This window comes from Macaca thibetana, chromosome 16 (assembly GCF_024542745.1).
Source record: "Macaca thibetana thibetana isolate TM-01 chromosome 16, ASM2454274v1, whole genome shotgun sequence".
In the NCBI taxonomy this organism is placed as follows: Eukaryota; Metazoa; Chordata; class Mammalia; order Primates; family Cercopithecidae; genus Macaca; species Macaca thibetana.
In genome coordinates this window covers 7,764,291-7,776,615 of record NC_065593.1, presented here as the reverse complement: position 1 = coordinate 7,776,615, position 12,325 = coordinate 7,764,291, and the positions used below count along the sequence as shown (strand labels likewise).

The 12,325-nt window shown below is 44.3% G+C and overlaps 1 protein-coding gene across 1 annotated transcript; it reads left to right on the top strand.

The window, feature by feature from the left end:
* The first annotated feature begins 7,247 nt into the window (after positions 1-7,247).
* LOC126938244 (40S ribosomal protein S24-like) lies at positions 7,248-7,743 on the top strand. The gene has a single exon (XM_050762313.1). The coding sequence runs from the start codon at positions 7,308-7,310 to the stop codon at positions 7,590-7,592; it is 285 nt and encodes a 94-aa protein (XP_050618270.1). The 5' UTR covers positions 7,248-7,307; the 3' UTR covers positions 7,593-7,743.
* The last annotated feature ends 4,582 nt before the right edge of the window (positions 7,744-12,325 follow it).

Genomic DNA, 12,325 nt, shown 5'->3' with positions numbered 1-12,325 from the left:
TGGCGCGGGCTCCGCAGCGGCCGCCCAATGGCACTGGAGAGGGCGGGGGTAGCAGGGGCGACGCCCCTTCCCCAGTGTCCCCCATTCCTCCCGGCGGCTTCGCCCCCTTCCAGTGGATCCGGGGTCTGCGGCTGCTTCGGGGTTGCCTGAGTGACAGCTAAGGCCGGCCGGATCCCTGGAGGCCTAACTTCCACCCAAGAAGCCACTAGCTTGGTGAGGAGCTCCAGAGCTCTCCACCGCAGCTCAGCCTTCCGCAGCCCTGGCCCTCTCCAGGTTCCCCGCGCTCTGCTCCTCTCTCGGCACTGTTGCCCTATCCTTCTCCATCCCACCACTTTCCATCGCCTGGAACCTACTCTTCGTCCCGTTGGAAGTTTTGTTTGCAGCAGTTTCCAGTACTGCGCTGCACGCCACGCCCCCGTTTGTCTAGCGCAAGCCGAATTCCTCTGCAGCAGCTTCGACTTCTACCTACTCAACTGTCTGCTACGGGCCTTGGAGCAAAGCTCTTTCTCCCATCAGTTTGTTTTTTGTTTGTTTGTTTGTTTTCTTTTCTTTTCTTCTTTTGATTGTTTTCCCCTGGATTTGCATAAGATGATCCAGTCCTCCAGGGCCTAGAAAGGAACAGACTCTTAGGAGAAAAACCAATGCATAAATCAAAGGCAAAATTAAAATTAAAAAAAATGCAGCTCCTATCCCAAGTCCCTATGCCCAATTTTTAATGTAGTGTGTATTTTCTTACTGTTGTTTGTACTTGTGTGTGTGTGTGTGCGCGCGCGCGCGCGCGCTCGTGCACGCTCCCAAAGGGGTTAAATGTCCTGTCATAAACGGCTGTTTCCTCTTTCTCTTGCCTCCCCTGACCTTATATCCCCTTCGTGCGCTCCCCGGAGAGCAGGTCAGGAAGGGATACAAACCGCCTTGCTGTCTAATGGAGGGAGGTGGCCTGTGGAAGATGCATTAGGTGGTTTTTTGTTCCAATCCTATTTGTTCCTTATTTCTTGACTTCCTTGCCTCCACGGGATGCCTCACCATGTGGGCGGTAGCCTGGCAGTTTCATACCAGCCGCTGCAAGCTGTGGAGGCAGCTTTCTGGGTCCACTGTGGGTACTAACAAGGGCCCACCGTAGGCTCAAGGTCCACGGTGCAGGAAACTTACCAGGCATTTCTGCGCCCCCATGCAGGAACTTCGCAGCCCTTCTGTTATTTGACCATGGAAGTGGAAGTCAGCTTCCGCTTTTTCAGCTTCCAAGGGGAACCTAGTGGTTCTAACTCTGGGCTTGCATGGATCCATGAATTTGTGCCCTGCTGGATAAATACTCACTGCTCGATATGGTTTTATGTTTATGAATTACCAATCCCAACTGATTCAACAACCATTGAAGAGCCCTTTAGATTCTGATGCCATAAAGCACTGGGCGTTTACGAGGATGGACAAGCCCTGCCAAGCTTTAACGTCCTTCTGTGTTCTAAAATTGGATATTGACAAACCAGTTGAGATCTAATGCTAACTTAAGCTTTCCTGTGTTTTCAGATTTTTTCTCTAAGTACTTCAGTCAGATTTGCAGAAGGAAGACAAAACAAAGACCATTTTTAAGTTGTTTTGAACACATGCAATTCTGCAAATTCTTATAAACATGCCCCAGTTTCCCGGACTGGAAAATGATGGGCTGGAAGTTCCCTTCTAGCTCCAACATGACATCATAGCATGCGTTTGGTCTTTCACTTTCTGAGCACAGGTCTTTCCTTTAGGTGGGAATTAAATACTTGCTCGGTTCTCACCATCACTTGCATGATATGTAGGACAGCTCTGCACCTTAGAAGCAAAATGTGAGCCACAAATAAAAGCTGCATGGGTAACTTTTAATTTCCAGTAATTTTTTGTGTGTTTTCTGAAATGAGGTCTGAGTGTCACCCAGGCTGGAGTACAGTGGCACAGTCTTGGCTCACTGCAATCTCTGCCTTCCCGGCTCAAGTGATCTTCCCACCTTAGCCTCCTGAGTAGCTGGGACTACAGGCGTGTGCCACTATACCTAGTTTTTTTGTTGTTGTTGTTGTTTGTAGAGATGGGGTTTTGCCATGTTGCCCAGGCTGATTTCTAATAAATTGTATCACCTTACAAAGGTTAAAAAAGAAGCAGAGAAAGTTATCTTTTCATAATATATCCCATCATCCAAAAAGATGACTATAACATGTAGTCAATATAAAAATGATTGAAATCATATGTGTTCTTTCTTTTCATACCAAGTCTTTGAAATCCAGTGTGAAAGAATCTTATACTTCCCGCACATCTCAGTTGGGACTAGCCACATTTCAAATGCTCAATACCCCTAGGTGGCTGGTGGCTCCCCTAGTAGACAGCACAAATGGGGATGTTGCTTTGGTGGGAGGGATGAATCTGTCAGGATCTCAACAGGAATCAGACAGCACATTCAAATTAGGATAATACATGGAGGGTTTATTTACAAAAGAACTGTTTGTAAAGGACTAGAAAAGACAACAACCCCAAGCTAGTAGCTCTGGCGCTGTCACTATCCTTATGTCTGAAAGAATGAGGGACAGAATGAGGGAAAGGAAAGGTTACCACAACCAGGAGGGAACAGGTCCATAGAAGAGGCCCTTGAGAGTGGCAGCAAGTTTTCGTGGTGACACACAGCCTGTCCAAGGCACCTCTTAGAAAAGGAATCAGGGAAAGAAATGTTCTGGATAAGACAGCAGGGGATAGGTATGTGGCATTATGTTTAATCGTGATAAAAATCAAGAAGGGTGATTAAAGCCTCGTGATGACATTAGATGCAGTCACACTACACAGCCTTTTAGAAAATGTCTTCTTTCATCCACTCAGATGCTTACATTAGAATGGAAACAAGTTGGAGATGATGATTATTATGGGTCTTTGATGGGGGAAAAGTGCCTCCCAAAGTACCAGAGAGCACAACAGACTTTGTTGCACAGCTTCTTCTTGTTCTTCCCTTTCTCTTTGTTATTCCATGTTTATTAGACTTCTTCAGAGAGATACAACGAATGGGATACATGGATATAGATAGATGGATTAGAGAGAGATGATAGAGATAGAGAGATGAGAGGTTATTTACTGGGGAATCGGCTCACGTGATTATGGAGGCTGAGAAGTTCCATGACAAGCCATCTGCAAGCCACAGACCGTGAAGGCTGGTAGTGTAGCTTAGTCCAAGTCTGAAGGCTTCCGAGCCCAGAGAGTCAATGGTGTAAGTTCTGAGAACCGAAGGTCCACTGGTGTGAGTCTTGGAGTCCAAAAGCAAAAGAGCCTGGAATTCTGATGCCCAGTAACATGAGAAGGAGAATGTATTCCAGCTCTAGGAGGTAGATAAAGATACATTGGGCCGGGCTCAGGGGCTCATGCCTGTAATCCCAACACTTTGGGAGGCCAAGGTAGGTGGATTGCCTCAGGTCAGGAGTTCAAGACCAGTCTGGCCAACATGGCAAAACCCCGTCTCTATTAAAAATACAAAATTTAGCCAGGCATCGTGGGTGCCTGTGATCCCAACTACTTGGGAGGCTGAGGCAGGAGAATTGCTTGAACCCAGGAGGGGGAGGTTGCAGTGAGCCAAGACTGTGCCATTGCACTCCAGCCTGGGCGACAGAGTGAGATGCCATCTCAGAAAAAAAAAAAAAAAAAAAAAAAGACACATTCACTTTCCTCTGCTTCTGTTATGTCTAGGCCCCCCAACCAGCTGGATAGTGCCTACCCACATTGATGGTGGATCTTTTCAACTCAGTCCACTCAGGCTTACATGCTAATCTCCTCTGAAAGCATCCTTACAGAAAGAACCCAAAATGATGCCTTTTGTACATATACCTCAATCCAGTCATGTTAACACCTAAAATTCATTATCACATCATGTTAAAGCATGCTTTCAAGACCCTTGAAAGCAATAAGGCTCTGCCTTGGAAAAATCTCCAGGTTTTTCTTGCTATCACAGAAGCTGGTCTTGTGCTCGGTGGTGAAAGGGGTGAGGTCTGTGTTCAGTGACTTTCAGCTTCCCTCTCTGTACCCTTCTGGCTTCCTTTACTGTGATGTCCACTCTTGCAATGCCACCCAGGGTCCTGTGAGGCCTCCCACCTTCAATCCCTTCCCGGGCCTGGATCTTATAAACCTGTTATTCTACTGTACGAGCATTTCTTACCATCTCTCATGCCCTACCACAGAGGTTTAACATTGTAAAGTAAGGAATATTCTTAAAGATGACTCACTCCCACTGACTCACATATCAATCGTTTATACTCATTCAGAAAACTTAATATACCTGAATATATAACAAACAAAACAATTACATCCATATGCACATCCACCTCTTTCTCTTTCTCTCTCTGGAAGAGAGGTGGATGTAGATATATGAGAGAGATAGATTGACAGATGGATCGATAGACAGAAAAACAGATACTTTTTAAAAAAAATACTAAAGGTTTCTAGCAGTGAGGAGAATATGGAGATCACCCACCCTTTGGCCGCCTGTAATAATGCGCATAATTGATGTGCATGAACTCATGGATAGTTCTGCTCCAAGAATTTAGAGTGCTTCACCGAAGACTTTTTACCTCCCCTTTCCCCAAAGACCCACATATCTGAGAAACAACCTTTATGGCTCTCCAGAGTCCTGCTCCTTTCCTATCTGTCTCTCAGTCACATCCTTGCCTCCATCGCCTGCCAGGATACCATATCAGCCAAACTAACGCAGAAGCCAATGAACTCAGGAGCCCACTGATGTGAGCTACACCCAGGTCAGGATAGAGATTAAGAGTAAAAGGCATTCAGAACAGAGTATGTCCCACAAGTGGGGACACAGATTTAAGAGCTTATGAGCTTAGTGAGCCAAAACATGAATGCACCCCTTAGAATGCAGAATTATATTGTATTCAATAAACTATCAGACTTTATGTTCCACACTCACCAGATTCATTTTCAATTCACAAATTTCACCTCTTCCTATCCTTCTTTCTTTCTTTTCTCTCTTTCTCTCTCTTTCTTTCTTTCTTTCTCTTTCTTCCTTCCTTTCCCTCCCTCCCTCCCTCCCTCCCCCTCCCCTCCCTCCCTCCCTCCCTCCCTCCTCCCTCCCTCCCTCCCTCCCTTCCTTCCTTCCTTCCTTCCTTCCTTCCTTCCTTCCTTCCTTCCTTCCTTCCTTCCTTTTTTGAGGCAGAGTTTTGCTCTTGTTGCCTAGGTTGGAGTGCAATGGTGCAATCTCTGCTCACCACAACATCCGCCTCCTGGGTTCAAGCAATTCTCCTGCATCAGCCTCCCGAGTAGCTGGGATTACAGGCATGCGCCACCACACCCGGTTAATTTTGCATTTTTAGTAGACATGGGGTTTCTACATGTTGGTCAGGCTGGTCTCGAACTCCCAACCTCAGGTGATCCACCTGCCTCGGCCTCCCAAAGTTCTGGGATTACAGGCATGAGCCACCGCACCCAGCTGACCTGTTTCTTTCTGATTTGAGGCACATGGTGTTTCTACCTAGAATGCACTGCTCCCCTACCCCAACCTGTTCTTCAGATATCAGCTCTAAACTCACCTTCAAGGATGTTTTCCTGGTCCATTTCTTGCCCCTAGTTTAATGAGATCTCCTGGTATGGATGCTAATAGTGCCCAGCACTGTTCCTTGCAGACTGTATGAGAGTTTCTTGCTATATAGATGTGTGGTTGTGTCTATGTCTCCCCCTTAGACTACAAGCACTCCAAGGGATCCTACCCCATTGCCCATTAGTATACCTAGAACATCTAGCATGTTACCTGTTGTAAGGAGATGCCCAGTAAAGATGTGTTGAATGGACTTATGTATCCAGAGGTGGGGCAGGGCCTGAGCACACTTCATTAAAAAGCCAAGACACCAGATGCAGTGTCTCATGCCTGTAATCCCAGCACTTTGAGAGGGCGAGGCGGGCAGATCACCTGAGGTCAGGAGTTCGAGACCAGCCTGGCCAACATGAAGAAACCCAGTCTCTACTAAAAATACAAAAATTAGCTGGGCAGGGTGGCATGCGCCTGTAATCCCAGTTACTCGGGGGGCTAAGACAGGAGAATCGCTTGAACCCAGGAGGCGGAGGTTGCAGTGAGCCAAGATCGCACCATTGCACTCCAGCTTGGGCAACAAGAGGGAAACTCTGTCTCAAAGAAGAAAAAAAAAGCCAAGAGACCAGAGAGGACGTGGTGTCCTGTGAACAGCTTGTGTTTCAGTCGGAATGAAGTAAGTGATTGGCTTAGTGGAGCTACTAAAGAGAGCTGGAAGTAGCAGGAGAATAAGACCAGAGCAGAAATCAAGAGCAGATCTTGAGGATCTTGTACAATTTTCTTGACGGGCTGCACTTTTGTGAGACACTGGTGGAGACTGACAAGGCCACTTTGCATTTCTAGAAAGCTCTCCTACACAGTATCAAGTCAGGAGAGCAGGATTCCAGTTGTGTGACAAATTCCTATTAGAAGAGAGCAAAAATGACAATCAATTATTAGCTAGAAACAGTATCAAGTCAGGAGAGCAGGATTCCAGTTGTGTGACAAATTCCTATTAGAAGAGAGCAAAAATGACAATCAATTATTGGCTAGAAACTAGAGGGAGAATTGGTGGAGGTGGTAGATTTCGAACTGAGTCTTGAGGAATGTGGGGCAGGTGGGGACATTGAGCAACAAAGAATAAGTGCCACCCAAGAGGCAGTCAATCAATATTTGTTGAATGATTAACTATAACCAAATCTTCATTTATCCCTATTTTAGTGTTAAGAAACTGTTTCTCCTTTTAATATGTATATATATATACACACACACACATATATATACACACACACATATATGCATATATATATATATATATATATATGGGACCGGGCTCGGTGGCTCACGCCAGTAATTCCAACACTTTGGGAGGCCAAGGCAGGTGGATCACGAAGTCAGGAGTTCAAGATCAGCCTGGCCAAGATGGTGAAACCCCATCTTTACTAAAAACACAAAAATTAGCCAGGCGCGGCGGCAGGTGCCTGTAGTCCCAGCTACTCGGGAGGCTGAGGCAGGAGAATCACTTGAACCCTGGAGGCAGAGGTTGCAGTGAGCTGAAATAGCGCCACTGCACTCCAGCCTGGGTGATACAGTGAGACCCTGTATCAAAAAAAAAAAAAAAAAAAAAAAAAAAATTGATGGCTTAGATGTCCATCAATGGAGGATAGTTAAATCTATTCTACAGGGTTTATGCAGTGGTTTTCTAAAAATTCAGTCAGCTTTTTCCTCCCTGACTGTCTGAAGATAAGCCACCATCACGAACGACATCGTAACTATCCGCACTAGAAAGTTCATGACCAACCGACTACTTCAGAGGAAACAAATGGTCATTGATGTCCTTCACCCCGGGAAGGCCACAGTGCCTAAGACAGAAATTCGGGAAAAACTAGCCAAAATGTACAAGACCACACCGGATGTCATCTTTGTATTTGGATTCAGAGCTCATTTTGGTGGTGGCAAGACAACTGGCTTTGGCATGATTCATGACTCCCTGGATTGTGCAAAGAAAAATGAACCCAAACATAGACTTGCAAGACATGGCCTGTATGAGAAGAAAAAGACCTCAAGAAAGCCATGAAAGGAACGCAAGAACAGAATGAAGAAAGTCAGGGGGACTTCAAAGGCCAATGTTGGTGCTGGCAAAAAGCCGAAGGAATGAAGGTGCTGCAGTAAAGGCTACCTGTGCCCATTTTGGACTTTTCATGAGAAGATTAATAAACTAAAAACTTTCATGTGAAAAAAAAAATTCAGTCAATGTGTGTGCAATGACAGGGAGAAAGGAAAGAAAGTATTTCTATCTATTAACTTAAGAAAGTTTTGTAGAAGCAGGCGTTAGATTTCTGCAGCCTCTGGGGCTTGTCATAGACTTCTACATTACGTTGTAGTCTGTTTCCTGACCTACCCACTCCTCATGTTTTCTGTAGGTTACGCCCAATTCCTGAGAATGAAGTTACCAGATAAGAAGTCATGTTCCTTTTTTCGTAGTATTGTCACCCAATATTTTGCTTCCATTATTCTCACTCTCAAGACTTGCATCAGGATTTTGCTGCCAGAAACCACCTTGAAGACCAAAAACAAAAAACAAAAAAACAAAAAAAAAAAGAAGAAGAAGAAGAAAAGAAAAAGAAAAGAAGCACTGAAGTCAAGAAATTATTAAGGAACCTTGCAAAATTGCCCCTGTTCACCTGAAAAGGAATACAGTGGACAACGGAATACCAAACTTAGGACCACAGTTAGTTAGGCTGTGAAGATTATACCCAACTTAATGTATTTTTTTTACATTTTTATATTTTTTATGTTATGCTTTATTATTCACGAATGGCAACCATTTGCTTCTCTGAACTTACTTTAATCACATTCCAGGATGTCATTTGCATGTCGGTCATTGCAGATTTGTAATTTATAATGCTAATGTTTTGTCAGATGGCAATAAAATGTTTTTAGAAGAAGCAGTACCTTGATCTAATGGGCACAGTGGTGTCAAGGGGACTCACATGGGTTCTAGCGCTCTCCTGACAAAATCTGCCCCAGACGTTCGCGAGTCCGGGGGAAGAGTGCTTTCTGCTATGTATGTTGAGAGGTAGATGAGAGTTGGGGAGCGATGGCAGTGAATAGCTCTAATTTTTCTCTCCTGCTCTTCCAATAACAGCACCCAGATTTTCCTCGGGGCAAATACTCTTCCTTGGACTCACATCACAAAATCCCAATAAAGCCAGCCTGACCCCCTGGCTTTAGCTGTCTAAGTAGCCCAGCTTCCTGTCCAGAGGGTTTGGTTTAAAAGATGCAAGTAAATCAGGTCAGGCTCAGAGGTTCAACTCTAGGACTTTGCTGCAACTACTGAAAAAGGAAGTGCTCTTCTCCCTGGGCTGCTGGTTACCATGTTTTCCTCTCTGATGGAGTCAACACAGGAATGCAGAGGCAAGCAAGAAGGAGATTCCAGGAAACTTAATCTGAGGTCCTGGATTCATCTCTACCCTGGAGCTAGTAGTTATGTGCACTGATAAATTCTGTTGTTGTTGTTGTCATTTTCAAGATTCATCAGGATGTTAAAATATCAGGTCTCTCTCAATTTCAACAGATGTGGTTTTCTCCCTTTTTTTTTTTTTTTTTTTTTTTTCTTGAGACGGGTTCTCACTGTGTCACCCAGGTTTCAGTGCAGTGGTGTCATCTCAGCTCACTGCAGGCTCCACCTTCTGGGCCGAAGCAATCCTCCTGCTTCAGCCTCCCGAGTAGCTGGGACTACAGGCGTGCACCACCAGTACTGGCAAATTTTTGTACTTTTTCTAGAGATATTGCTTCACCATGTTGCCCAGGCTGGTCTCAAACTCCTGAGCTCAAACGATTCACCCACCTTGGCTTCCCAAAGTGCTGGGATCACAGGCATGAGCCAACATGCCCAGTCCAAATTTGGTTTTCTATTCTACCCTACAAGCTTCCTTGCTTGCCTAATCAGACATTTTCACCAGTGATTTTTTTTTCTTTTTCTTTCTTTTTTTTTTTTTTTTTTTTTTGAGACGGAATCTTGCTCTGTCGCCCAGGCTGGAGTGCAGTGGCGCGATCTTGGCTCACTGCAAGCTTCGCCTCCCGGGTTCACACCATTCTCCTGCCTCAGCCCACCCAGGTAGCTGGGTCACCAGTGATATTTTTAATGATGCCAACCTGTGCCACTCCATGCCCACCAGCTGGAACCTACCAGGACCCACCGGCTGTCACCTGTATGACTGCACCTGTTTTCCTGTTCCCAGAACACCAGTCAGGCCTGAACTGAGGCCACCTAGCCTGACTCCAGAGATCCTGCTTAACTGGAGTTAACTATTTCTGACATTTTAAACAGCCATTTTTATTTACTCTAATAGGGGTTTAACACATTACTAAATTATTGACTATAAAACAGGAGTGTTTGCTTTTGAAGTCTAATTGATTATTCTTATATAACAAAATATACCCGTTGTTTTGGATTTTATGTGCAAATAATTCCAATATAGTGTTCGAAAGCTTTATTGTTCATGAATGAAAACCATTTGCTTCTCTGAACTTATTTTAATCACAACAATATTAGGAGGAAAAAAGGACTAACTCGGACTTGCTGGGGATAGAAAGCTACCTGGTCTCAAAACCTTAGGTTTTTTTTTTTTTTTTTTTTTTTTTTTTTTTTTGAGACGGAGTCTCGCCCTGTCGCCCAGGCTGGAGTGCAGTGGCGCGATCTCGGCTCACTGCAAGCTCCGCCTCCCAGGTTCATGCCATTCTCCTGCCTCAGCCTCCTGAGTACCTGGGACTACAGGCGCCCACCACCACGCCCGGCTAATTTTTTGTGTTTTTAGTAGAGACGGGGTTTACACCATGTTAGCCAGGATGGTCTCGATCTCCTGACCTCGTGATCCACCTGCCTCGGCCTCTCAAAGTGCTGGGATTACAGGCATGAGCCACCGCACCTGGCAACCTTAGGTTTATTGAGAGTCAAAGCACATAAAAATAAAGAAACAAACAAACAAAAATAGGACCTCAGGATGTTCAGCGCTCAAATTCAAGTGCCTGATTTCTTATTCTCAATCCCAGGAATAATGAAGTTAGCATTTTAGAAAATTGCTTTGAGGACTGCATGCTGGATGGGTTGGAAAAGCTTGAAGTAGATAACCCAGTAGAGAAGCTCTAGTTAGGTGCCAGTCATGAAATCATATCAGCCTAAACTATGTTGTCAGCAGAGGGTACAAATAGAAAACTCTAAACTATCTTCCAAAGAAAGCAGCAGAAAACCCTGTGATGGGGTAGATAAAGCAGGTGAATGAAAAGCAAAAATCAAAAGCCACTGCGATTATTGCCATTGAATTCTTCTTCACAGTTGGCCTTCTGTCTATTTACTGGCTGGTTTTGTCTTCTGTCTTTGCAGTCAGGCATGCTGATGCCCTGCTCCAAACTGACTTGGGGATGTGCCAGGAGGTGTAGCCCTGAGTGGGCAGCAGACAAGAGGGCAAGCAGGGACAGAGGCTGGTTCAAGTCACTTTTAGAATCGAAGCTACAGCTTTGGTCACAAGTCAGCTCTCACTGCAGGACAAAGCAGGCCTGAAATGAAGTCACAGTGACTATTTCAATTGCTGTCTAAATCATATACAATTCTTACTAATCTCGTGTTGGGGGCAAGATTGTATTCTTAGCCTCGGGTGAGATGATGATTAAAAATCTATCCATTGCTAAACTGGGAGTTATTATTGAGAGTGAGTTAAAATAAAATGAGAGAGAGAGAGATCACCAAGAATTTCCAAGTAAGTGAAATTTAAATAGGGCCTTGTAGAAGTAAGATTTCTGCAGATGGATATGAGCAACGTGGGTATCCCAGATTGAGAAACAAAACAAATGAAAATTATTACCAATGGTAAGAATTGCTCTTACCAAAATGAGTGTCCAGAACTCTTTGCAGTCTGGACCAGCGGGATGATGAGGAAGGGAGATGAAAGATGGCTGATATTCACTGAAGGCTGGGTAGTACACTCAGCACCACGGTTTTCCTAGCAGGTCTTTCTCTGTGTGGATGCTCAGGTTTTCTTCTTGTCATTTCCAGTATTCAAAGAGGCCAGCATTTCCCCAGGTATCATCTTCACCCTGAAAAATGTCCCATAAAAAACGATACTGTGATTAAACAAATTTGGGAGACCATATCATCTCTTGAACATTCCTGATAAACATTAGCATATTATAGTCTCTGAGATGATGTCGCAGTAAAGATACTAGTTAAATTGTGCTGAATTCAACATTTTCCAAGGTTTGAGGATCATGGGCTCTCTTTGTTCATGCCCTATCCGGTAACATTCATTGTTCTGAGGAACACCCATCAGCAAACACAATCCTCAGCTTTATAGGGATTGCTATTATCAGGAACCTCAGAGGACGAATGTTTTGTGAACATATTGGGGCCTCAGCTGCATATAGTGAGGGCCTGGTTTACTTTGAGACGAGGTAGGGGGATATTTCACCAAATATCTGGAATTTTCTTTGTTCTGTAATTTCTCGGAGGGCCCACTCTCCCCAAGGGATAGGGGTTTCACCAAGGTCCTGACAAATGGCAATTTTCATGAATTATTGATTTGGCCAAAAATAATTGAAAAGGTTTATAATTACATAGAGATCGCCTCATGCTTCTTGCTTGTACCCTGAGTAAATTCTTTCATATTCTGTGATACATGCAAGAAATGGGTACAGTTTTTTGAAATATAACTCATTTAAAAATAAATTAGTTAGTGTGCAAAAAGGTCAAGAGACATGTTTGAGTAGAGCATCTAGGTTTTCAACATTGGGTAGAATAAAAACAAAGCATCA

What these genes read in the sequence shown, in the direction of transcription:
- LOC126938244 (XM_050762313.1), top strand. Translation starts at nt 7,308, where the DNA reads ATGACCAACCGACTACTTCAGAGGAAACAAATGGTCATTGATGTCCTT.